The 26632-nt window shown below is 42.8% G+C and overlaps 1 protein-coding gene across 1 annotated transcript; it reads left to right on the top strand.

Moving 5' to 3' along the window:
- The first annotated feature begins 11244 nt into the window (after positions 1–11244).
- Positions 11245–22705, top strand: CAPSL (calcyphosine like). The gene is made up of 5 exons (XM_038125490.1): positions 11245–11402; positions 15311–15444; positions 16288–16465; positions 17109–17318; positions 19964–22705. The coding sequence occupies exons 2-5, from the start codon at positions 15311–15313 to the stop codon at positions 20063–20065; spliced, it is 624 nt and encodes a 207-aa protein (XP_037981418.1). The 5' UTR covers positions 11245–11402; the 3' UTR covers positions 20066–22705.
- The last annotated feature ends 3927 nt before the right edge of the window (positions 22706–26632 follow it).

Here is a 26632-nt window from a genome sequence, read left to right as displayed (position 1 = left end):
GTCCTGGCCATCAGAGTAGTTAGTACCTTGCTAGGGACTCGACTACTCCCATTTTAACTCCCATGATAGTTCCAATATTTTCAAGTGGGAGACATTTTCATATACTGCCTTTGACTCAGCCTTCATTTCTTTTTCCTGTGGATTCTTCAGAGGCTAAAATTAATCTTTTCTTCACAAACAACAAATAGGTAACGCGTGCTTTCCAACCACTTTGGGGTAAAAGGGGGCAAAGAATTCACAGTTTGTTGTGATTTGAATCACATTTGTGACAATGTCTGTAGGAGAAGAGGTCAGGCACCAAGCCTCTCAGAAAGACCCAGTGCCTGGGGGCAAGCCGCTCAGTCCTCATCCTCCCACTTTACCCTTAGTCCCTAACTAAGAAACAAGCACAGTTGTGTGTCACATAATGACAAATCCTCCAAGATATGGCTGGAGCACCAAATTTTCCAAAGGTCCAGAGCCCTCTATTTTTCTTAAAATGAGATCTGGTTCCTTACAGGCAATGAGGGACTGGCGTGACAGTGCAATTAGAAGTATTTACTTGACATTTGTGCCAAAGCACTGCTGAAAACAGCCAAAGCCACCTTCTTTCTTGATGCTGAATGCCTTTTTGTGATGGCAGGACAGAGCTGTGCCAGGTCAGTGCAGGCAGGGAACCATGTCGGCAGAAAAGCTAGGCTCCCACACTGGAGTTTCCACTCAGAGGAGCCTCTTACACTCCAGGAAGCTGCATGTCATGGACCACAGCACAGCACTGCAGCCTCTGTCCTTGGCAGAGACAACTGGTGGTGAACTGAATGTGCCATTCTTAGAGCTTGCATAATATTTATAGTATAATTAGAATGAACATTTGTCTTGTAATATTCTATTCTAAGAAATGTTTTGTTACTTTTTGTAAGCTGGTTTTTTGGTTTTGGGTGGGTGTTTTAGTTTGTTTTTTTTCTTCTTGGCATCATCGAAACAGCCATCTTTGGTGGCATCCGGGTGGTATGACTGTTTGTACAGAAACTTGTGAGGTTTCATCCGTCAGAAGATAGTGACTTGCCCCTGCAGATAACAAACATACCAGATTATGCAATTTCTGGGTAGATAATGTTAGCAAATTCTTGATAGCATTATCTGGCCTCAAATGCAGAAATGGTGTATAAGAAACATGGCAATAGCTGTAGTCTGCTTTCTTGTTCACATGTCTGAACTAAATTTTTCACTAGCATGAATCCATTTGAAACAATATGACTAATTTGTTTTCAAAAAGGATAAGCCTTCAGATAGAGAAAGTAGTTTGCAAACACTTAAATGCTGACTTGTGGCAGTATCCTATAATAACTGTGTCCTGGTAGCTGCTAGTGGTTTGTGCTGTGGCAGGATCCCCATCAACATCAGCATCTGTAATGGAGATGCACAACAAGACACAGAGCAAGAACATTCATGTGTGTGAAGGGCTGGGGACTGGGTGACTAACTTTAGGGAGCAATACAGATACCAGGCACTTCATTTCTGTTGTCTGGGGCCTAAATATACAGGTTAGATGCTACAGTTCTAAAATCACCAGGAACTTTGCTAGGGAGTAAAGTTATGACTTGAGTAGTGGAAAAGATCTTGAACCACAGCAGGGTCTGTAACATGTTGTAATTGGGCAAATGGAGTTTGAAACATTTGGGGAATCCTGCTACCATTTCTGCAGCATGGAGTGTGCCTACTTCTCTGCATTTCCCTGCCTACTGCAGCATGTCCCTGTAGAATGTGCCACTGTGCCACTGTTGAATCCTCCTTGGTCCCTTCCCACACAAACCACGCAGGTTTCTACTGCACTGTACAAGATGAATGTACATGAATGATGGCCTGGGAACAATGCTCTCCTGCTCCTGGTGCCTCCTACCCAACCGGCTGCAAGACAAGAACAGGTAATTTATAAAAGAAAGCCTTGGGTGCATTTGGGGAATTTAATATATATTTTGTTGTTCCTGACAGTTGCTAAACTAGAGGTCAGATAGAAGCTTTCTGGCTGGGGTGCAAGAAGGATTAAGTCACAGATAGGGCATGTTCCCTCACAGGTTGGACAGGAGGGTCTGTGGTGGATGATCTGAATAACTGATGTCAAAATCTTCTGGGCATCACCAAGACATATTATCATCTCTATTTAAAATTACCTCTATTTAAAATTCTTGATTATCTGCTAAACAGGGTCAAGTAAGGGGCCTACATAAAGACATCAGTACCCTGCAGCCCACAGAGAGAAAGAGATCACCTGCCTAACTTCCCAGCTAAGAAGAAAACCACCATCCCATTTCAAAGGAAACGGTAACAGGGAGGGGCAAAGCAATCTCACTGCTGAGACAGACCTCACCTCTGTGGGTGTGAAAATAATGACACACAACATAACAGTCTAACTTCCCATTAAAGAAGTTTGCAGTTGGCAAAATGTGTCACCTACCTCAGAAAGAGCAGGAGAAATGCTACAGAGTGCCTTTTGGCCGCCTGCTAGGAGCTGAGTTTGAAGAGGCCCTCATACTCCTCTCCCCTGCATTGTGTTATGTTCAAAGTCTTGTTTATGGGCAAAAAGAAACCTTACATGCAAGTAAAGCCAAGGTTTTATTGCTAATTGAGATCTGCAGAGTATGTTATCTCTAATCCAAATCTGATAGAGAAAAATAAAGAATAACAAGGCAGTTTAAACTGCAGTATGGTTAAAAGTGTCAATAGTCATATTATAATACAATTCACTTACTTTTTGTCCTTTCTTTTTAGGATTATGCTTACCTTGGCATTGCTCTTCTATGTCTTAAAGTCATACAATCATAGAACAGAATATGATGAGTTGGAAGGGACCAATCAGGATCATCCAGTCCAGCTCCTGGCCCTGTACAGGACATCCCAAGAGTCAGACCATGGGCCTGAGAGAATTGTCCAAACGCTTCTTGACCTCTGTCAGGCTGGCGCTGTGAGCACTGCCCTGGGGAGCTGTTGCGGTGTCCAACAACTCTGGGTGAAAATATTTTTCCTGATATCTAGACTAAACCTCTCCTGACACAACTTCAGGCCATTCCCTCAGTTCCTGTCAGTGGTCACCACAGAGCAGAGATCAGCGTCTGCCCCTCCTCTTCCCCTCATGAGGGAGTTGTAACTGCAGTGAGGTCTCCTCTCAGTCTCTTCCAGGTTGAACAGTCCAAAAGACTTCAGCCACTCCTCGCATGGATTCTTCTCCAGACCCTTCCCCATCCTCATTGCTCTCTTTTGGGCACTCTAATAGTTTCACGTCTTTCTTACACTGGGGCACCCAAAGCTGCCCCCAGCACTCGAGGTGAGCCCACCCCAGTGCAGAGCAGAGCGGGACAATCCCCTCCCTTGCCTGGCTGTTGATGCTGTGCCTGATGTCCCCAGGACAGGGTTGGCCCTCCTGGCTGCCAGGGCACTGCTGGCTCGTGTTCAACTCACCAGTGACCAGGAGCTCCAGGTCCCTTTCTGTGGCACTGCTCTCCAGCATCTCCTTCCCCAGTCTGTGTTTTCATCCAGGGTTGTCCTGGCCCAGGTGCAGAGTCCAGCACTTCCCCTTGAGCTTCATGGTGATTGCCCAGTTGAGCAGTTGGTGACTGCTCAGTCCTCTCATTTGTCCAGGGCCTCTCTGCCCTCAAGAGAGTCAACAGCTCCTCCCAGTTTTGTATCATCTGTGAACTTGCTTAGCATTCGTTCCAGTCCTGTTTCCAAATCATTTATAAAGGTGTTGAAGAACACAGGGCAGAGGATGGAGCCCTGTGGAACCCCACTGGTGACAGGTCACCAGCCTGATGTCACCCCAGTCACTGTAACGCTTTGTGCCCCACCCATGAGCCCGCTGCTCACACATCACAGGATGTGTTTATCCAGCTGTGGGCTGGATCCAGACGGATCCTGTGAGAGACAGTGTCAAAAGCTTTGCTGAAATCTGAAAATGTTATATCAATTAGCTTCCCTTGATCCCCCGATCAGCTTCCCTTGATTTTCTTCCCCTTCCCTTCCTCTGTTGTAGAAGGAAAAGAGGTTCCACAAGCAGGACATTCCTCTCATTAAACCATGAGACTGTCTTGGTCCATCATGCATGCTGAAGACATAGACAAAGAATGCATTAAACAAGTCAGAATCTTCAGCCTGCAGACTTAAAACAGTAATTCTTCAGCTTCTGGTGTCCTTTTTTGAAAAATTATCACATTGATGCTCTAGGATTTGATCAAGTTCATTTGTCTGTTTCCTAAGATGCAATTACATTATGCCATTTTTTCCCCCACAGATCTGCAGCTACATTTTACAGCTGAATTTACTGTATATGGTTTAGCCCACATACACTAAAGGCTCTTTTTTTGTTCTCTTTGTTACTCCTAAACCCAGATTTGTCCAGTTCCAAGTCCATATTTCTCTAACTGACCACTGCTTTGGAGCTGCAAGGCCTCCACTGCCAAGCCTGTGCCCCAGATTTCATCATTTCATGCTCTGTACTGCTCTAAGCTCCATGCTGTGTCTCCATCCTGGTACTGTATTAGGTGTAATATCTCCATTATTCATAGAAGTACTAATTGTTATTTGTACCTATGTAAATCTGCACCATACAAAGAAAAACAAAATTCAAATTAATTACCACAAGTCCTCACTTAGAGGAATTGCTGTCACAGAATGTGAAACAAATCTATGGGCAGACCAAGAGAAGTTCAGCCAGAGCAAGCCTTGTCCTGAAGCACTGCAGAAGCATGGTGCTTGTTTCTAGCAATGGCAGTGCCAGTGCAGGTCTACCCCACTGCACTTCTTGCCTGCCCTCTCAGCAAAATGGGCAAGATATCATGTGGGGAAGGCCTTTAAATTTTTAAGTAGTAGAAGTAGTACATCCAGTGCCAGTCCATGTGTCTCTAGTTGAATATTCACTGATGAAAAAGATTATTCAAATTTTAAAAGTTTAGAGATCAATAGCTGTGAACGAAACAGTAAAGCAAGGAGCTGTTCTTTTTAATTTTTAATTTCCAAATTAAGCCTTCAGTGCGCACACACACAATTCAGGACCTTTTCTACTGCTAATACTGTGTGTGCACACACACAATTCAGGACCTTTTCTACTGCTAATACTGTGCTGCCTAAATGGAAGCAAAAGTTTATGTCAAAGGCATGAGAAAATCTTCCTTGTCAGATAATTCCCTCAGCACTGTGATTTTTCATTTCAGTGGTTTGTAATACACAGGGGGGTAGTAAGCAGATGGAACTAGTTTACATTCGCCCATTCATGTGACTTCTTTTTAAAAAAAGGACTTTTATAGTGAGATCTGTTTTGCTGGAGCCTTTAAAGTCACTATAGTAGAAAGAGACAGAACAGTATAGAGACATCTCTAACTGGATTCCAAAAACTGCAGTATGGGGATTTGGCCATTTCTCCTAGTCAGCACTGACAAAGCCTCAGTTCACAAGTTCTAGGTGGAGTCTCCTGGCTCAGTGGTCTGCTTCATCTATGAAGAGCATGCCCTGACTGGATACTGGAGGTTGATACTGGAAAAAACAATCCATAAGCAAAACTATACAGGGCCAGAGATAGTGGAGAAGGGGTCTGTCTTCATCTTTATCCCCTATGAATGCCCCCTGAGAGCTGTGGGCTCACGTCAGTACCCCATGCTGTGATGGCAGGTCCCCCATCCCTCTGCTGGGCATTGTGAATGTCCATGGGAGACATTTGCTGCATTGGAAGCTTTGCGGGAGGCTGACTCCACACTCCCTTGGGCTAGCCTGGAATGTGCTAAAGACACCTACACATGTCCACTGTTCAGGTAGGAAATGCATGCACTCATTTTAAAAGAGACACCCAGAGATCTAAATTTTAGAGACTTTAATTCCACCAAGGCTGAAAATTAGCATGCTCAGAAAGTCTAATGACCTAGCCTAGAATTACAAATCTTTAAATCTGACTTCTCTACCAGGGCAAATGGGAATTAATGAGGAGTTTGACAGTGTGCGCCTAGGTGGCCAAGAAAGCCAACGGCATCCTGGCCTGGATCAGCAATAGTGTGGCCAGCAGGTGTGACTGTTCCTTTGTGCTGGGCACCATACCTTGAGCCCTGGCTTCAGTTCTGGGACACTCACTTCAAAAAGGACATTCAGGTGCTGGAGAGAGTTCAGGGAAGGGAAACAGAACTGGAGAAGGGTCTGGAGAACAAATCTGATGAGGAGCAGTTGAGGGATCTGGGTGTGTTTAGCTTGCAGAAAAGGAGGGTGAAGGGAGACAATATCACTCCCTATAATTCCCTTAAAGGAGAAGTCTCTTCTGCCAAATCTCAAGCCAAAGGATGAGAAGAAACAGTGTTAAGTTATGCCAGGGAAGGTTCATACTAGATATTAGGAAAAATAATTTGTTCTGAAAGAGTGGTCGGGCATTGGAATAAATTGCCCAGAGAGGTGGTGGCGTCATCTTCTCTGGAAGTGTTCAGGAGGCATCTGGATGTGGCATTTGGGAATACGTTTAGAGATTATAATTGTGGCGCTGGGTTGACAGCTGGACTTAATGATCTTGAAGGCCTCCTCCAACCTTAATGATTCTGTGATTCTGTGACTCTGAGGACCATGCCTAGACTTTTGTCTCCTGTTCTTCTTGTGCATGTGCATCTGTGATATTTTTTTGCAGGCACTTGATCTGGTTGCCAGTAGTGCTGTTTCCAGTGCTGGAAAATGTTAGGGCCACCCCATACCTCTCCTCCTTCTCAGGCTTTTGTCACATGTTCTGGCAAATCTGCAAGCCCTCATCCAGCAAATCTTAAAGCCCTCATCGCAAAGTTGGCAAGCCTGTTGGCAGAGACACTCTTGTGGGATTTTTACAACCACATCACCTCTTTCCTTCCAGTCCTTATTTATGAGTGAGGATGCATTCATCTGTTTTGAGACCTGACTGTCTGTTCTGTATGCTGACTCATCCCTGAGTCTCATTCACAGACAGAGAAAAGAGACCTTTGCTGAGGCAACAGCAGCTTCTGTGCCAAGGTGGCAGCCTGGCACAGGCCTGCTGTGCAGAGTAGCCTGGCAATAGCTCATGCTCTGGGTGACAGAAGGCAGTTCTGAAATGCAGAGGCCATGGAGAGAAGGGGCTCTGGGACATCACAAAGCCCTCTAGTGTGATTGTGTATGACCAGCCATGCTGATGAGTATCCCCAGCCTGCTGAGTGCTGAATTGTGCTGCCATGTCAAGCGTGCCCTGGTTTCTGGTTGAGAAAAGCATTCAGCTCACATACATTTCTGGAGCCAGGAACCAAAACAGTTCCTGATAATTTGGAGAGGAAGCTCCAGTGAATAACAAGAAAAGAATACATCACATTTGGGGTTAAGAAATGATACCACACAGGCTGAAGTTATAGCTGCAGTCAGTTTGGCTCCACGGGCTGGCAAGTGCAGAGTTCCCTGCCCTGGCAGCCAATAGAGCTTCCCCCTCGCCGTCCCCTCCAGACGCTCCTGCAGCAGTGCTTGGCCTGGCTCTGCCCTCTCCTGTATGACTGCTGACATTACTTCCCACCACCTTTTCCTCTCCTGCCTAATGGTGCTTGCATGATCCCAGATAACTGTAAAAATCCACAATTCAGAAGACTGGCAGGGTTATAAAAAAGTGATTAAGACTCCCCCTCTTGGCATATGCCTGTGCCAAGAGCAGACTTCACAACCATTCTTCCTTCCCCAGGATATTCTAGCACTTGGTGACTGTCTTCAGGGAGGCCTCTCTGAGGAACAGCTTGCTGAAACCTTCTCCACTCTGGTTTTGGCTCCCTCGTGTTTGCTCCCTTCAGTGAGGACAGATTGTTTTGGTTGTTGTTGAAGCAAGCTGCAGACTGTTCTTGTTCTATTATTTGCTACTTCCCCCACTTTGCAATGATTAAGGACAGCTTTTCAGCATCAAAAGGTATTTGATCCTAATAAATGCTGGGGCAATTTAACTGTTTTCTTCTGTGGACAAAAGAGAGAGGGTTGAGCGCCTAAGTTTCTCATGCATGTCAGACCTCCATCACATTGTTTCACTGTGGTTGACAGAAAATTGCCAGTATTTTTGAGAAATGCAATAGAATTAAAAAAAACCCTAACACCCACAACATCGTTTTTTCTATTTGACCTGAAATATTCAAGAACTTAAACTACCATTATTTCAGGGCACAGGATAAAAATAATCAATTTCTAGTAAACATTAGGTGCTTAACTTCTTCAAAAAAGAAATATCTAGTGTTTTTATTTTCTATTCTCCAACTGAAAACAGATTTGTGGTAGATTTTCAAAAAAAAAGAAAAGTTTTAAAAATAACTGCCTCTTTTTCTGGAATGCTCCTGGTCTCAAATAACCTTCAAAATAACTTGTCAAGTGCATTTAGCACCTGACATAGCATTAAAAAACAAAACCTGTTTGTGCTTCCCAAGACCAAGGGGAAAAGGTGAGTAAAGGTACAGGCTAGGAATGCTGTAGTTGTGTAGCCAGGCAGAGCAATCCATCACACAGGCGCTGCTGGCAGCGTGCACCCTTTGGGCTGGAAGTGCTCCTCAGCACAGAGGGGTGAGAGGAGGGTCAGTGCTGTGGGGTCAGGCCTCTGTGGGGACTGGGCTGGGGCTCTGTTACAAAGCAGGTCTGGAGCCGGCACCCAGCAAGCAGTTTGGTGGTGACCACTCTCTTAGGAATTAGCTCAGTAGCATGAGCACAGTCTGCATGTGCCAGCTGGTGTCTGCTCTGGAGAGCAGGCAATTAATTTCAGCAGGATAACTACAAACCACACAAGGAGACAGCATTTTTTGATATAAAAGCATTTTATTTAGAGTCAGAGTTCAGTTGTGTTTGGAACTAGATGATCTGTAAGGTCACTTCCAACACAAACCATTCTGTGATTCTGCAATTTAATTGGATAACATCTTGGTTTAAAATCAGAACACTTTTCCCTTGACAATGTACTTACCATGAGGATTTCATTTTTAGTGTATGTGAAACTTTCTTAATTTTAATGGCAGGAAAAAACCACAGAGGCTTATCCTGTAAAATTAATCTTCTTTGCTACATAGTGTTCTGGGACTTCATGCTTGCTATGTTTTTTAATCTCTATTCCACACAAACAGCCCTGCTCATTTCTCTACCAAGGACAAGCAGATATGGTCATATCTGTTCTTCTCATAGCTGAAGAGCTTCTCCACAACAATGGTCACAGGTGGCAGATTAAGAAACACTGCTAAAACTTGTAAACTAAACTGCAAAACAACCAGGGCCACTTTTTTTTTTTTTTTTGAGACACTTCTTATAAAGTTTATAAGGCATTATACCTTCCCTCCTGCCTAAATTCAACACAAAATCTGAATATTTAGAAACTTCAATTGACTTAAATTGACTCTGTCATGAGTTTATAGATCATGTTAGGCCTCACAGTATATTTTTCTTGGTTAATTCAGTCCAGTGCTGAACTACAAACTGAGCAGACAGCCCAGGCTGTTCAGAAAAAAAAAACAATAATGAACTAGGTATGTTTGTATGCAGTGTTAGTTAGAAAATTATGAGGAAAAATATCAGAATTCTGATGAAATCTCTATATCCTTTATGATAAATTCTGAATTCACTGAACTCTGCTTACGGCTCTATGCACAGTAACAGAGCAGGTACAACCAAATAAATTTCATCACACCCTGATGTAATCTGAGACACTTGAAAGCCTGTTAATAATTTTTCAGATTGGTAACTCATTAACCTCTCAGAAATGGCACAGTCCAGTTTCCAGAGGAATGCAGAGTAAACATCCATGTGTGTCCCTGGGCTCACTAGCAGAGGGAAGAAAAGGCAGCAGAATGCAGTTGAGTATCCAGATACTGAATTAAATTATTTTTTTGCTTTCAAGAGCCCATTCATATTGTTTGAATCTGCTGTAAACCTCTGAAAGTCAATGCAAATCTTGCGCTTGAAGAATTTCTTTATTCGGGTGGGAGGCTGAATTCCAAGGATCAACTTGTTCAGTGAAAACTATTTTTCTGGCCCTGAGTGTCTCTGTTTTCTCTTTGCAGAGTGTGTGAACAGGCAACAGCCCAGATAATATTCATAGCCCTTTCTTTATCTCTTCTGCATTCCCAGAAGGTCTCTGGAAATCAATTCACAAAACAAAGATAGTGGATGGAAGGATGTTACATTTTCACAAGGGCAATATTTCTGAATCAGTAAATGATTAAATAAGCCTTGTTCCCTACTTGTGCATTAATGTGCAATCAGCTGCCACATGAGAGATATAAAAGAATATTCTAAGTCTTGCACAAGCTTTGGTTTAGTACCAGGAAGTACCTGTTGATGAAAGATAAGCAGCCTGCCAGGATGCAAGTGGTATTAGTCTAGCAATTGCCTAAAATAATTTTCTGCTTTTGCTAGGAAATGATGCACTTTTTCGTTCTTGCTCAGTGTTTCATCCATGGCCAGAACAGGGCTCTCCCTTCATTTCCCATGTGCTCTCACACTGACTTCTACATGCTGCCTTTGCCATCAGCCTTGATCTTACATGTTCACCTTGCTGCTGCCCCAGAGGGCCAGGGACCACACACAAGCTATTTCCTACCCCTAAGGAATCTATCAACATCCTGATTCCCTACCAAAGTGGTACATTATCTTACTGACAATGTTTGTGACCTTCTGCAGACCAAGTTGCTAACAGCTGTGTCTAGGCAGAGAGCAATTTTTCCTCATCATATGCATGTTTAACCTTTTCAGCTTTCTTCTTGCTACAAATGAATACAAGCTCAGCATCTCCCCAGAGGTTCTAACCACCAGTGGGTCTTCAAAGTGGCAATTAATCATCAGGAAAAAAAGATACACTGGTGGGGGGTTTCTTCTTTGTGAACCACAACTGATAGTCTTTTACTTACATGCTTCTACTATGTTTTCAGTAAACAATTGAACCAGAGAGTTTTTTCAATCCTATCAATGATGAAAGCAGGGAAACATGTTCTAGAAACACAACCCTGCAATGCAGCATTTCCCCACAGACACTTTCCCTCGGTCTTATCACTCAGCAAGGGGCAGCACAAGGTGTTTCCCACTCTCCCCTGCTCTCCAGCCCATGTGGGCAAAGATAAGAAGAAAAAGATTTATTTTAAAAAGAAATAAAATTAAAAGGCTCTTGAAACACGAAAGCAATTGTCTAGGGAAGCAGCATAATTGCAGGTTGGGCCAGCCACAGCCTACAGGGTCACCTTGGAGACCAGCTGGCAAACTCCAGGCCTCCCAAAAAAGGGGGGCCAAGGCAGCCGTGTGTGTAAACAGGTAAAACCAGATGGATAAGGAAGCTTTGCAGTGAGGCTGCCGCCCATTATCACCTGAACTTGTTGCTTGAGCCTGGAAGCACAACATTGTCCAAGCCTCCCAAACACCTTCCAGTCCTGACTGGAAACCCCAGGTTTAGAAAAGCATTGCAGGTAAAGGATTTTTTTTCCTGTTTGCTACCTCACAGTAAGTTTCTCTGATCAGCCAAGAGTAGTTTAATTAATTTCAATTAAATCTAATTTTAAAATCTATTTTTAATCTAATTTTTTAAAATGTGATTTTTTATTTAGATATATAAATATAAAATATATATATTTACAAATATATATGTATATATGCAAAAGAGCAATTGCAGTAATGTCCACCTGTCAGAAGGTCAGAAGGTTGAAGCTGGATGATGCTGGTCATGATGGAGAGACACATGGGAGGCTGCTGCAGAGTGGTCAGTGAGGCTGGGAACCCAAATTTTTAAGCAGGTGTTTAGACTGTTGTCAAATATTCCTGCAGTTTTTGTGCTTTTAATGATTCAATGAAGTTATAAGAAGTAAACTAATGTGTGCAATTGGTTTTGGCCACTTAATCTATTCTTAGATTCTGAGATCTTCTGCTCTGGGGTGGGGGGTGTGTCACTCATGTCTTTGGCCAGGACAGGGGCTTTCAGAGCCTGGGCAATCCAGATGGGGCTCTGCCTGTCATACTGCAGTGGCTTTTAGGATTTTCATAGGAGGCTCTTGGGTTGGCTCAGCTGAAGGATAATATCTAAACAAATGTTGCAGAGCTTAGGCTGAATCTGACTCTTTCCAGGTTTAATCCTCAGGCACAGAGGAATGTAAAGGGATCTGGTTGCTGAACAGTCTAAGATTCTTCTGGAAAAATCCAATCCAAAATTTAAGGTTTTGTATTTTTCAGGAATAAACACGATCATTTCTGTTTGGCCTGCACAACAGAACATCACCTATAGAAACAAACAATGCTGACAGCGTGGGGTATTTGTTCATAGCCTAGGCTGTTAAATAAAACAAAACTCTCTAGCATTCAAAATTAAAATAAACACTGCTGGTTAATTTCACTGAGGGAGACATCTGATAGTCTTGGATGAGATACACAAAACCATTTGGAATTACTTTTATGACCTGTTCTTGTTTTTTTAATGGTATTAAGATGTAACAAATTTGTACACTATGCAGAGAACAGTTATATTCAACAAACCCTGACTGCATCTTTAATTACTTCACATTACTCAAAAAGAAGCAAGAGCAAAATAAAGAGGAGGAAAGAGCATGTGAATTACTGTGATTCCTCCCTCCTTGCGCTGATTTGGAATCTCTTTTCTTACAATATAGCCTAGGAAGGGTTTACCTCGAACTTAAGTCTGCAGCCAACAGAAATAGGAAAGTGATATAAGTGTCACTATGGACCAGGCTTGCATGTAGCAGGTTTTACATTTAGCTGGTTTTCTGTATTTTCTGGATGTATAAAAAGGGTTGTAAAATGCTTACTGCCATGTGGCACAGGAAGCCAGGTCCTGTTTAAGAGGGTTTAGTGTGATGTGAAAACTCAATTACTTTGCAAACAGACTTTAATTGCTGAGATTTGTATAGAAACTTGGTGGTGGTGATGTAGTTAGTGAACATTATAGAGAATGCAGATTTGCAAAGAGCAGCAGAAATATTTATTATTAATAGTTTTAACAACGATATTTGGGGGGGAAAAGAAATGGGAATATTTTAACCTATGATATTAGTGAGATTACTAGACTGCTCTTACCCATTTCAGAAAGAACACTTGGGAAAAATTGAAAAGTTCAAGAGCAATAGCAGAGCTATCTGACATCTGGAAATTCATTTTGTACCAGGACTCCTGAGCTATGCCTAATTACTGAGCCAAAGTGAGTTTAAAAAGGACCTTCCAGTACTTACACCTGGACACATTTTTAATAGGTAGCTCTTTTAATCTTGTAAAAGAGAGTAAACCAGCATCTAATATGGTGGAAATTAAGACTAGAAACCGCATGTATTAAAAGAAAAATTATTCAATGCTGGAAAAACTTAGCCTAGAGATGGTGAGTTCTGAGGCAGAAATGCTTAGAGATGTAGAAGTAAACTTTATTCTTACTGCAGAAATTACAGAGGATTGGCCAGTTTCAGTTTCATTGAGGTTCAAGAGATCATGACAGACAACAAATCAGATTATCCTTCCATAACCTCAATTCATGAGTATTACTGCAATGACTATTTGATGCACATTGCAATATTCTGGAAATTACTCCACTGAACCTGAAGCAAGGAGATGCCACACTCTTTTCATGGTGTGTGTGTGTTTGTGTAGATTTTTGTAGTGTGCAGTAGAGATGAATTATGTTCTCATTGGTCTCGGTATTTATAGAACTCCATAACAACATAACACAGCGTAGAGAGAATCACACTGCACAATGATACACTTGCATCATGTACTCTGTATGTAGATGTATAGCTGCTATATATTATATATAAGCATATATAATGTAAATATAGTTTGCACTGTATTTCTGTAACCTCATTGTATTTTGAAGTCTTTCCAGCTAAACATTTCCCCTTTAAGGACAGGTCATTGTTTGTAGAAAACATTTTTGGCAGCTGATCTCACACAGCTGTGAGATCTTCCTGGTCACTGGTTAATGAGTTCCCAGAAGAACTTTGCTTGCTCTGTCTGGAGGAAAGGCCAAAATGCTCTATATTTTACTTCTCTAGACTTCTACATTAAGCTAGTACTGAAACCATTTGGGGAGTACAAAAGCATTTTATTTTTCTGATTTTCCAAGCCCAGCTGGAGTAATCTAAAGTGGTTATAAAATTCAGCATATTTTGCATTTCCGGCAGCCATAGCCAATGCTCTGTAAACAGGAGTGGATGAACAGTTAAGATGAAATAGTTTAATTCCATGTTTCTTACAAGTTTTGTCTGATCATTTCAATTCACACTTGTGCACATGGAGTGACAATGGGATTGGAAGTGTCACGTGCACTGACAGTGCCTCACAGGGCTACTCAGTTTCATCTTCTCATCCCAGCATGGCCTCAGCAGAGCACCAGTCATCCTCTGAGTCTAGAGCTCTGCTGTAACTTCTGTGACTCTTGTGTGCCCTTATCCCATTATGCTTGAAAGGCTGGGAAATATTTTGAGAGTCTTCATGATCTGCTGCAGACCCATCAGCCAGGCTATGGAACAGCAGTCTCAGCACTGAGCATGTGCCCAGGATTCATTGTGGCCCTAAAATATCAGCATGGGCATGGGCAGTCCCATTTTTCTTAGCACTAGGCATAAATAATCCCTGTGGGAGAAACAGTGGGTCTCTGCCAGCCTGGGCATGCTTGGTGGTGCTATTGCAGCACTGCAGAGTCACAAGGTGGTTTTTCCTATTTTTATTCCACTGTTTTCCTCTGAAGGAAGCTGGAAGGCCTTTGTTGTCAGCATGTAAAATCCCGGGGTGCTAAATACTGTGAAAGTTTAAGGTATTAGTTTGTTCTGCAGTTGTGTTAGAAAAGCAATAGGTGTCATGTGTAGGTGACTGCTGCTGCTCAGACATGCAATGGGAGAAATCTCTGCTTTACAGAATCAGGACCTCAGTGGAACAAAAGTGAATCAAAGGCAAAAGTCCTCAGCCAGGCTAATTTTTATCTTCCTGTGGTCAAATGATAGCTGCAAATCTGGCCAGGTGGAAGAGGCTTGGCAAGGATATGGTGGACACAGAGGGAGTCACACACTCCTGAGTGCACCCACCAGTTGTCAGTGTTCTCACACTGTAGGCAGAAATTTCTTACACACAGTTTCCTGTCTGCATCTGGATTAATCACAGGGTAGTTGGCTGAGCTCTCCTTTCATGGTCAGTGGCCTATATTGGCAATTTCCCTTTCTGATAGAAGATACAAGGAAAACGAAATAGAGAGTCAAAATGGGTCCTCATGAAAGAGTTGCTACCAGCAGTTTGCAAGTTAGGAATTTGGGATGCTTGTGTACTAAGGCAGGCTTCAGCACTGTGTCTGAATGTGAATCCAAGCCACATCAGTGTTTCGGTCTTCCAGATGGGCACAGCAAGGCATGACCGAGAGATGGCAATCAATGCAAAAAAAAGCCTGTCCACAATCACTAGCCCTTTAGAAAGACTTCGCCTGCACTGTTTAGCAAAGGGATCTGCAGGCATCAAAGGACTTGGCAGGTGAGTATGCAAGTTGTCAAACCCATTATTCATCCTAATAGTTTTAGCTGCAAGAGGCTCACACCCTAAACAGGGACCAAAACTTGAGTTTTCAAGTTTTCTTGAGTTTTCTCATTTCAGTGCAAATGCCACAACCCACACATCCTGCCATTGGGGCTTATGTGTTTTGGGACACAGGACTAACCTGATCACCTTTTGAAGGATTGAAGACTGTGAATCCCTCATTAGAAAGTTCTTCCAGAACAACTCCGGCCAGAGAAAGGAAGGGAATGTTAACCATGTATCTCTCCTTGGTGTTTTCTAAACTTTTCCTAAGTATTTCAGCACTGGAGATTTTAAGCTTCCTTCCCTTTCGGATATGATGCCCTTGTTGTAATGGTCTATTAGCTGTCTAGTTTATGGGAGGCACCTAAAACCTTTTTGCAGCATCCCATCCCTGGGAAACGGGTGCTGCATCACACCCTGACATCCCTCCCAGGCCCCATACACCACAAATGGATCCAGATGGTGACCAACTGGAACTTCATCTAAATTTGGAAGTTTATCTAAATGCACAACTTGCAGACCCAGAGGGCTATAATGAGCAGGAATACTATGGCAGCCTTTTCCTCATTTACCTTCCCTCATTTACCTTTACCCTATCTAAACAAGTCATCTCTACTGCCAATAAGTGTAGGGGGTTTGTTGGTCGGGGATTTTTATTTTTTTTTCCCCCTCAGAATTCAGAACAAGGAGAAAATGTTATCTCAGTAAGGTGACTCTCTACTCCAGTACTGTACTAAACCACTACAGCATTCTCCATGTTTTTCTATGCATTTTCCTCAAATTTCATGTTTTCCACAGAGCATTTAGGATTATTGATGGTAACAATAGCAGAACCCTTGATTTCAATGAGTTTCTGAGAGGACTACGTCATTATGCTGTGATGATCAATAAAGAAGAAGCACAAGAGCTTTTCCAGATATTTGATAAAGACGGCAGTGGAACAATTGATTTTGATGAATTTCTTGATACACTGAGAGTAAGTCTGGGAATTTATGTTGTTATTGCATTAAATGGATTAAAATATAGCAGAACAGAACAGAACAAAGTAGAATAGAATACTTGCAAATAAACAGTTGTGATTTTTGTTTTCCAATTGTGGCCTTGATTTAGATACCAAAGTTTGTATGCTGCAGTCTGGGTACCTGTGTGGTTCAACCCATCACTCTCACTTCTTTGTCGGCCATTTTATGATGCATCTCTTTATACCATGAACTTATTCAGGGAATACTTTCTCCAATCCACCACACTGATTGATTTTGTCTGAAGTATCTTTGCTCTGCTGAAGCCTAAACAATTAAGATAGAAAATACTAGTACTTTGGCTAATTAGTAATTTCTTCTTGGAAATATTCAAAATGGGCAGATCAGAAAAATGTTCTAGATAGTATTTTCTCTCTTATTGTCCATTTGCTATTATATGAGTAGACACTGAATAGTCTTAATCATATAGCTCTTTTGAGGATATATTGCCTTTTCTAGCTCCTGGACAGTGTAAACTATCACCAGTATATTGTCCCATCAACCTTGAAAGTTTTGCTACTAGCAGCAACAAGTACTTGAATTTGGAACTGGGCAAGTAGTTGGCAAAAATAAAATTATTCTGTTAATATTTCTTTACAGCCTCCCATGTCCAATGCAAGAAAAGAGATTGTCATGCAGGCATTTCAGAAGTTAGACAAGACTGGAGATGGTGTCATAACAATTGAAGACTTACGTGGGATGTATAATGCAAAATATCATCCCAAATACCTAAATGGAGACTGGACAGAAGATCAAGTTTTTAGAGCCTTTCTGGATAGTTTTGATTCACCCTATGACAAAGATGGGAAGGTAAGTGAAGCACCTGATTGCAAGCCATGAAATCACCATCTGACTCAGAATTTGACTTAGGTTATTAAGTGAGGGTGTAATTGCAGTACCAAACATCCATTTGCATCACATTTATATGGAAAATTAAAGTAGATGCATAACCTGTGCGCAGCACTCCTGATACAGCTAGCTCGCACACTCTGAAGCAAGGGGGCTCCCCAGGAGGTACTAGGGTGGTTGTGAGATTGTATTAAGGCTTGTAACCTTAATAATTGAATTTCATAGATTACATTAAGTACATCTTCAGACTACCCCACAAAAATGCTGACTTTCATGATCCACATAAATTGGGGGATTTGTCACTTTTTAGGAGAATAAATACTATGATCCAGTTCGAAAGTAGGCTCCCTGCTTTGTTAAATGCTTTACAATTAGTTCTTCTCCAGTGTAATTACTGAGACACTTGACTTGGAAATCAGTCCATAATAAAGACAGATTTATCTACAGAGAGTTGGAAGGAGAATGGGGTTGGAGCTACTGCCATGGGCATGTATCCTGAGGAGCCATGAGCTGGGACAGAGCTGGGAGCTCTTCCTGCACTCTGGCTCAACTCTCTGGTTCAGGTGGAAAGTCTGGGCACCTTTTGTGATGGACTCCTTATACATCTGCTCTGCAGCCATCTCGGAGCCAAGCATGCTCTTTCCCCTTGTTATGTGTCTGCATGTGTCTGAACTTACATCTGTTGACCAGCTCAGAGCAATTCTGTATGTCTGTAGTTCAGATGGTGATATTCTCAATCTGAGCAGTTAATAATAACAAACTAGGCTGTAAGTTTTTATCAGTGCTTTGTGTAATGTCTTTAACATTTCCCACTCTCCAGGCTGCTCCTGGGTTTTCAGGGCTGCACTGCACTGGTAACTCCTACGTGTCTAATGCTCCACCCAAATCCTTCACTTGCTTTGTTCCCACTACTCAGGCTCTCTGTTGTAGAGGTGATGGGTTTTATCTACTTTAGGCATGACTTTGCACTTAGTAGAGGTGAATTTCATCCCCTCTGCTGCAGTGTCATTCTCAGAGATACCAGTTCAGAGCCAGCTGTCCCCTTCCACTTACAGTAGTGACATCTAGCACATTTCAAGCAAAATGTTCCTTCTTTTTTTGCTGAGGAGTGAACAGCATGAATGAACATGAATGAACACATTATATGAGTTCCCAAACTGATCCTTGATGAGTTCAGTGCTTGGTTACTCTGAGCATTCACCCCTTGGTCAGCCATCCTGATATTAGCTCGCCTGATAACTGTTTCTTCTGAGAACAGACTGTGGCTTTCCTGAATCAGAAGACACTAATGATACTGAATACCTAAAATGTTTTTTGCAGAAATGCCTCAAGGTTGAGCTAGAAAGGCTGTCTTCACCATGGTCTTGCTGGGGGCCTCTGAAATAGGCAGTTTTAGTGAGGCTTGTAATCATCTTGTGATGGTAGGACAGTCTGAAGTGGTCCCTTCTCCCTACTGTCATGTTTTTCTAAGTTCTCAAACACACAATGCAATCAGAGCAGATATCATGGAATCACAGAATATGCTGAGTTAGAAGAAACCCATCAGGTTCATCAGGTCCCACTCCTGGCCCTGCACAGCACACCCAGACATCACACCACGTGCCTGAAGCCCTTCTTGACCTCTGTCAAGATGGTGCTGTGACCACTGCCCTGGGGACCCCATTCCAGTGCCCAACAACCCTCTGGGGAAGAACTTTTTCCTAATATCCAGCCTAAACCTCCCCTGACACAACTTCAGGCCACTCCCTCGGTTCCTGTCACTGGTCACCCCAGAGCAGAGATCAGTGCCTGGCCTTCCTCTTCCCCTCATGAGGGAGTTTTAGCTGCTGTGACGTCTCCCTCAGTCCCTTCCAGGCTGAACAGATCAAGAGACCTCAGCCACTCCTCCCACAGCTTCCCCTCTAGACCCTTCACCATCTTCCTGACCCTCCTTTGGACACTCTCTAATAGCTAAATGTCTTTTTAATATTTTGTATTTTTCAAATTTTTCTTTGTTTATTCAAAGAATGACCTACACAATTCAAGAGTTAAGGCATCACAAGAGACTGGCACAGTTTTTCTCTTGGTTAATTTGATTTTTTTTTAATGGTCATTTTTAAACCTCAAAATACCCATGAAAGCTATTCAAAACTCTTAGGTATTTGAAAGAATATTTGCTTCATTAACGGAAACCTGTTTAGAGCCATGATATTTTCTTTCTTGAGGTGGATGTAAAGTTCCAAGCTGTCTCTGAATTGCATCAGAAACCTCACCCACTTTACTAATAATTATGCAAAGAACCAGATTATAGCATCCCTGGAAAAAAGTACATTAAAATTTATCTTCTTAGGCAGCAGTGATTTTAACTTCAGTTCCTGGTAAGGTTAAACTTCATGTTTCATCTCCATCCAAGTGTTGTGGAGGACAAGAGCTCTTGTTTCTAGCAAAGTGAAATTAAGGAAATTATAAATGTCTTAATTTGTCCTGTTGGATTCCTTTTTGTTAGCCAAAACATGAAATAGCAGATGTTCAATTTCATTAAAGGTTCTTCTCAATGTGTCATTTTGACTTTCAGCATTAAATAAAAGCAAAGGTTCATTTTCCTATTCTTAATTTCTCTGTCGCAGGTCACAACAGAAGAATTCATGAACTACTATGCCGGAGTCAGCGCTTCAATAGATACAGATGTCTACTTTATCATCATGATGAAAAATGCTTGGAAACTCTAATCATATAGTTAAAGAAGCAAGACTTTTCTTTCACCTTTTATAGGTTCCTCTGATAAAGTGGATAACATAACAACACCCTCTTGTTCCATAACAACAGTTTCCAGTAACTGTGCCAATTACTTTCAATCTGCAGAATTAATTCCCAGGTACTTCAGTAGGCTCAGCCTCAGGGGATCAGAGCAGAGAGTAGATCTGGCATTTGGCCACCCCACACATCTGTCCTTTTTCTCTTTTCATCCCTGGTATGCCTTTTCTTTTCTGAGATGAGCTGTTCTTTTATTTTCTGTCATCTGCAGTAGGTCGCTCTGGCTCCTGATCATCCCCTTTGCAATGTTAGATATAGCTCTGCTTTGCAGAGGATGGAAGAGATGGTGTCTTGGTTTAGGGCAAATTTGGGAGAAAACATCCAAAGGGGGCCCCTCCACAAACTAACCCACACAGCCCCTCCCCCCAACTGGATCAGGAAGGATTCCTCAGAGACAAGTGGAAAGAACCTGTTTATTTAACAGGCAAAGCACCCCTCAGGACACAAAATGAACAATACCAGATGACAACACTCTTTCACCGCTCTGAAAGAGATGACAAATTCAGAAAGTCTCTCCTGGGAGTGGTCACTCTGTTATCATTCCCTCCGGAATGGCTGCTGCAGGCCACAAGGTGCAAACTCTTGGTGTTTCCCAGGTCCCAGTCTGGAGCAGGCTTGAGTGGTTCCAAGAAAAGGGAAAGAAAAACAGTCCAGGGAAAATTCAGACTGCCTAGCTAAACTAACTAACAAGCAAAAGCAAAAGCAAGAGCAAATCAGGAGCAAGAGCAAATCAGGAGCAAGAGCAAAAGTGAAAGCAAGAGCAAAAAGCAAAAGCTGTGCTATGTACTGCACCGTCTGTGTCCCGCTGACTGTGGGGAGTGAGCAGGCTGACACCACAACAAAACATTCGCTCTTCAGAGCCAGTCTTGAAGGCACAGAACAGAATATCCAGCATAAACAGAACACACAGTTGGGGATACAAGCATGATTATGTCACCCTAGGACAGATGGAAACCAAAATATTCTGAAGTGTGGTGGTCTTGGACAGGCTGTTATAAATGGAAGGAAGTCTGTCCCAAGAGGGTCATGTAGACCTGTCACCTGTAACACTGCAGTATCTCTTGGCTTCGTGGGTCTCACTAGTGTGATAGAGCATCTGCTGATCTTGCTGCTGGGAACATGTGAGTTCCCAGTACCAGGAGGCTGGAGGGGCAATCAAAGACAGGGAGACATGGACCAGGATAAATCCAAAATGCTTTTTAAAGCCCTGGTTTTTATCCTGGCTCAGGATCATTTTGATTATGAGATCATTTTACTTCTATTTTTCTTCAAAGGGGATACATGTGTTACAATATTTTTTTCTCTCTGTTCCTGGAATGTTTGCTGACCTGTATGTATGTAGCTGTTGCCTGTACATACCTACACTGAAAGTTGTTTACTACTTATTTGTATTTGCAGTGTTGCATGACCAAGATATGACTTCAGAGAGCTTTCCAAAAATGAAGAACTCATAACTTTCTTATCTTGTTGTCTTCTGTTTCTGATGCTGAATAAAGACTGGGAACCTACCCTTTTTGTCACATCAGTGAGGTTGTCTCAATTCATCTTTTGTCCTTTGTCCATACAGACAGGGCAGAAATGGTATACAAAGGAATCTGTGAAAAAAAATTCCTGAAAAAACTTAGTGTGTGAGCGTGTGGTGTCTAATTTTTCCTGCTTTGATACCTTTTCCTTTTCTTTCTACTTTCTGCTCCTCTCTCATCATTTTGCTGCTCTGCCAGACTGAGAAGCTGCTGCTGTAGCAGAGAGTAAATGCATTGTGCATGGCAGCATTTGCTCCATTTCAGGCTGGCAGCCAGCTAAAAGCAGTACAGGGTTATAGAATGGACTTCAAAACAGCCTTTCTCATGAAGTTGCAGCTCTTAGTCTGGGTTGCTAGCAGTTCAAACACTGAAGTCCTGAGTGCTTGCTGCTCTGATCCTCTGCAAACCCTATTTTAATTTTGTCCGGCAATGAGCTCAGTATGAGCAATAGCTGCTTGCAACTCCTTAGTGAAGGTTGTGCAAACTCTGTTAGTTTCTTGACCAGTAAGACTCTGGAAACTTGTATACTGGCTGACACTGGAAACTGGTGGAGAAACTCTCAGTATGATAGCCAGCCATCATAAGAGGAGCCTTTACTTACTGTAATGTTACTGAAGTGCCTATATATATGAAAAACAAACTCACTATCAAATAGGGGCCATACGTGGTCTGGCAGCTTGAATAGAATCCATTCATTTCTCTTTTGTTAATTGATTTCACAACATGGTGTCATGCTATCTGTCTTCTCTTTAAAACAGAAAGAAAGTGATGTGGATGGATTGTGGGAATCGCAAAGTAAAAGAAACATTTCCTTTTGACTTGCTATCTCGTGTCTTCACATGAATATCAGCCTGCAGTGATCTGACAGACTGATATTTGTTCAAGGGAAGTAGCAGTTTTAATTTGAGTAACTGCAGCCAGTTTGTCTTTGGTACTAATAACTTCCAGTTTTATTTAATCCCAAACCAATATACATTTTCAGAAGGGAGGATTGGTACTGAAAGCAAGTCTATTTTTTGGGAACCAGTGGAAGTTTTGTCGCTGGGTTCTGGGAGCCTTAACTGAGCCTGTGGCTGCTGGGAAAAATCCTGTGCTTCAGGACAAGATTTCTACACTGAGCTGGACTAATGGGGTTTGTGGGGGGACTTGAAGGATGTGATCCAGGAAAACTTAAACCACCTCACCTTGGTGGTGTTTCCCTGGTGCTTTCAGAACAGTTCCCAGCTCAGGTCTGCACGCTACCTGTGTGTGGACCTCATTGCTCACTGGATATGTTTCCTGAGAACATGGTTCCCAGCGGAGTAATTTCAACATTTGTACAGAACCATAGTTCCAAGGGCTGGTTTCATGTGCTTTGGAAGTCAGGAGCAAAGTTTCCTTTCACTTCTGTGGGAACAGACTTGCTCTTAGAGCAGTTAGAATAACAACTGGTAACTTCAGAAAAGGTATAGTACTTGCAGAGGAAAAAAAGTCTGGGAACAAAAAAACCATGATTTTTCACTAGTGATCAGACACTGTAGAACTCAAATTGGATGCTGTCCTGTACAAAATGTACTTTCATTAATGTGTGTGCAAATTAGTGGAACAAACACTGGCATTAGCTGCTAGATAGTAAAATCTCTACTGGGGAACGTGCAGCCATAATGGCACACTGGACACACACACTAGATGTTCAAAGGAAATACTTTTCAGAGATTAAAGGAAAGTTAAAGGGGTTTGAACCAGACTAGAGGGATTTTCAAGACTAACACCAAGTGCCCAGAGTCTCCCTTCAGCACTTCTCTCTCCCTCTCTGTGATCTGGGAGACCCAAAAATGATGCTGAAAGGCCTCTGTTCAGCTGCAGCTGCAGTGTGCTGGTTACAGACCCAGCAGATGCAGGAGATAAGTGGTGATGCTGTCCTGCCAGCCTGTGGCTTCACAGCACACCCAGCAGATTTTGTGAGATAGGTGGCAATGCACACCATTGTATCTGGTGCTAGCATCAAGATGGGAGATCTTGGTTGGTGCTTCATGTTTGAAGCACTATTTCTTCGTTCTGATTGTGCAACAGCTGCTGAACAGGATGGCACAAACCACAGGAACATCTGATTCTGCAGGGCAGGGGGGCAGTCCCAGAGGTGGAGGTTTTGCCTGCACCTTGATTTTCAGCCTGCTGCTTGGCACAGTGTCTTGTCAGGAATAATATTTACCTTCCTCAACAGCCTGCACTGAAGTTCGCTCCAAAAATGTTGGTAGAGTGCTGCAGGAACAAGTGAAAAGTTTCCCTATAACTCTTCCAGAACTCTGCCCCCACTTCTTGCCTCTGCATGAGCCATCAGAGCACCTTGGTGACACCACCCCACTACCCCAATAAAGCACAAGGTGCAGGAAAAAGACGTGTGGGACTGCCTTTTCTTCTGGTGTCTTCCTCTTGGAAAGATGGCACTTTAGCAGTTTCCTTCACTACATTTTCATTCTGGCCTCCCTGTGCTCTTTGTGGAGTCATGTTTCTGTTAGTGAGAGGAAATTTTTGGCTTGATGTGATACAGAAATGTTTTTTGTTTTATAATGTCTCCTGCAGAACAAAATTCTGATTCAAACACCTGAGTTGAATGCAAGCCCCACTCTCTGCCATATATTCTTGAAACTAGACCACAGGAGATTTTCAGTGATCTGATTCATTCTGCAGCTCTTGTGACACAGAGCTGTCTTGGCAGAGGCAGATGGCAGCAGCAGAAGTCTTGCAGATGAAATCACCTGTGCACATTGCTGTATGAAAGACAACTTGCCTTTATGTAATTCCTTGCACACAGTGCTACCTCACGCTTCTGCAACTGTGTGGGCAGAGCACGGCTTTGCCATCACTGACATCATCAGTGACAGAGCTGTCACTGGCAGAAGGAGCAAGACCACTGATTTTGCTGGTTTTTGCCTTGCAGCTCCTATCCTCCACACTGGGAGCAGCAGCAGCAGCAGCAGCAGCACACTGAGGTTTCCTAGTAAAGAGGTAATGCCAAGAGCAACCTGGCACTGCCAGCAGCTGCCTACTGTCTATTGTCACTGTGATTATAGCTCACCCTGTTCCTTTAGCTTTCCTCCCTTGCAGGGTGAGCAGAAAGCAGGATTCCCAGTAGCCTGTGCTTAACAATAAGCCCTCAGGAGGCTGAAAACTGCCTCTCTGTTTGCAGCAGCCCCCTGGCCATACTGGTGGGCCTCAGCAGAGTCTGAAACCCCTGTGGTTTTAAAGCGAGCTTGCTTTTGGCTCTAGCACCTCTTCCACGCTCATGCCTGGAGCTTTGCAGCCACCCCGGGTGCAGCAGCCCCACCTCCACAAAAACATGGACCTAGGTTTCCCCCCAGCTCACAGCACTGCTGCTGATCCCAACAGGATCAGCAGCAGAGATCCAGCAAAGGATCCAGCCTTTGTTGAATATCTTGGAAAGAAAGGAAGTACAAGGTTTTGTGGAAGTTGAATCAAGTCTGGTTTTCTGTGGAAAAGCATAGATTGTGGTAAAATGTGAGAAGTGTTTATCTTCCTGAGATAAGTCTGTTCCTTTTTTTTTTGTTTAAAATATGGTATTTTTCCAAAAGCTGCAGGTTTTTCTTTTTTTTTTTTTTTTCTCTCTCTCTTCTTCTTTTTTTTTTTTTTTTTTTTTTTTTTTTTTTTTTTTTTTTTTTTAGCCCACAGCAGCAGCTCTGTTTCCCAATGAAAGAATCTCAATCCATTGGCCTTAGTGTCATTCAACTAAATTCTGTGTTGGAGGTTGCTGCAACAATGCATGTAAAAATCAGACTTTCCTGGAAGATGCAAAAGAAGTTTTGTAAAATATAGAGTCTGTCGAGCAACCAACATATAGCCATCACCCTTGTAAACACTGTTTTTCTCATTCTTAGATTACAAAAGATGAATTTCTGAGTTACTGCTATGGAGTTCTTCTGTGGACACTGCTGCCTACTTCATTTTAAAGATGAAGAAATCCTGGGAACTCTGTCTTTTGCTTCTATTTGCCCAAAATTCTTTAGGGCCATAGACTACAAATAAGTGAAATACTGCTTAGTTTGTTATGGGCTTGATTTTTCCCCCAGGTCCCATCTGTGCCATCTGGAGCTGCACGTTGTGAAGGCACCAACGTGTCTAAGTGCTGGGCTCTGACACTTCGTGTTTCAGCAGGTGGCGCTTAGAAGCCAAGGAAGAGCCATCCTGACTGAAACCTGGAGCTGCCGCGTGAGCAAGGGATGATAGAGTCGGTGTAATTTAGCAATTGCATTTTCTGGCATTATCAGTTGTTTTCTTGTGTGTCTGTACATAAGATTTGTTTTGCCAATGCTCTGTGACACACAGGAGTGCTAATTTGGGTGGCTTCATGATCACAGTAATAAGGAGGTGTTTGACTACAATAATTCTTCACAGAGGGGGTAAGTCTTCTTTATACCACATTTTTTCTGTTTTTAAATGATAGCTTCAGAAACCCCACAACCACAGAGATAACTAGCTTGATTTAAAAGCGTATTGACTAAAATCCAACTGCTTCTCCCCGAAGGCTGCAGCACTGGTGAATTGCTGTACCAATACAGGCCTTCAAATCAATAAACACTACTGCTAAGAAGCTGAGAAGGGGCTGTACTCCTCCCCTGCAGAAATACCCTGCCAGCATCACGGTGTCCTTCGCTGCCAGAAGAGATGGTTTCATAGCCAGCTTCTGCCTGCCAGAAATTGCCCTAGACTCAGCCACATGTCCCTGCAGCAGTGCTTGTCTGGCCACCCTTTCAATGTTCATTTTGTAGCCCAGATTTCACTGCATGTCACAGTCATTTAGCCATCCCTCCACCCTGGCAGAAGCAGTCCTCCTCCCTCCCCAAACTTAGCTAGACGGTCAACTGCTGCCCCACTGACACACACAGCATTTGTGTGTGTTTTTTTGGTCTGTCTAATTAACGTGCGCAAGGGGAGGAGATGTGGTAAACAAACTAACGCTTC

The sequence above is a fragment of the Motacilla alba genome, chromosome Z (genome assembly GCF_015832195.1).
Source record: "Motacilla alba alba isolate MOTALB_02 chromosome Z, Motacilla_alba_V1.0_pri, whole genome shotgun sequence".
NCBI lineage: Eukaryota > Metazoa > Chordata > Aves > Passeriformes > Motacillidae > Motacilla > Motacilla alba.
This window is presented reverse-complemented; position numbering and strand designations above follow the sequence as displayed.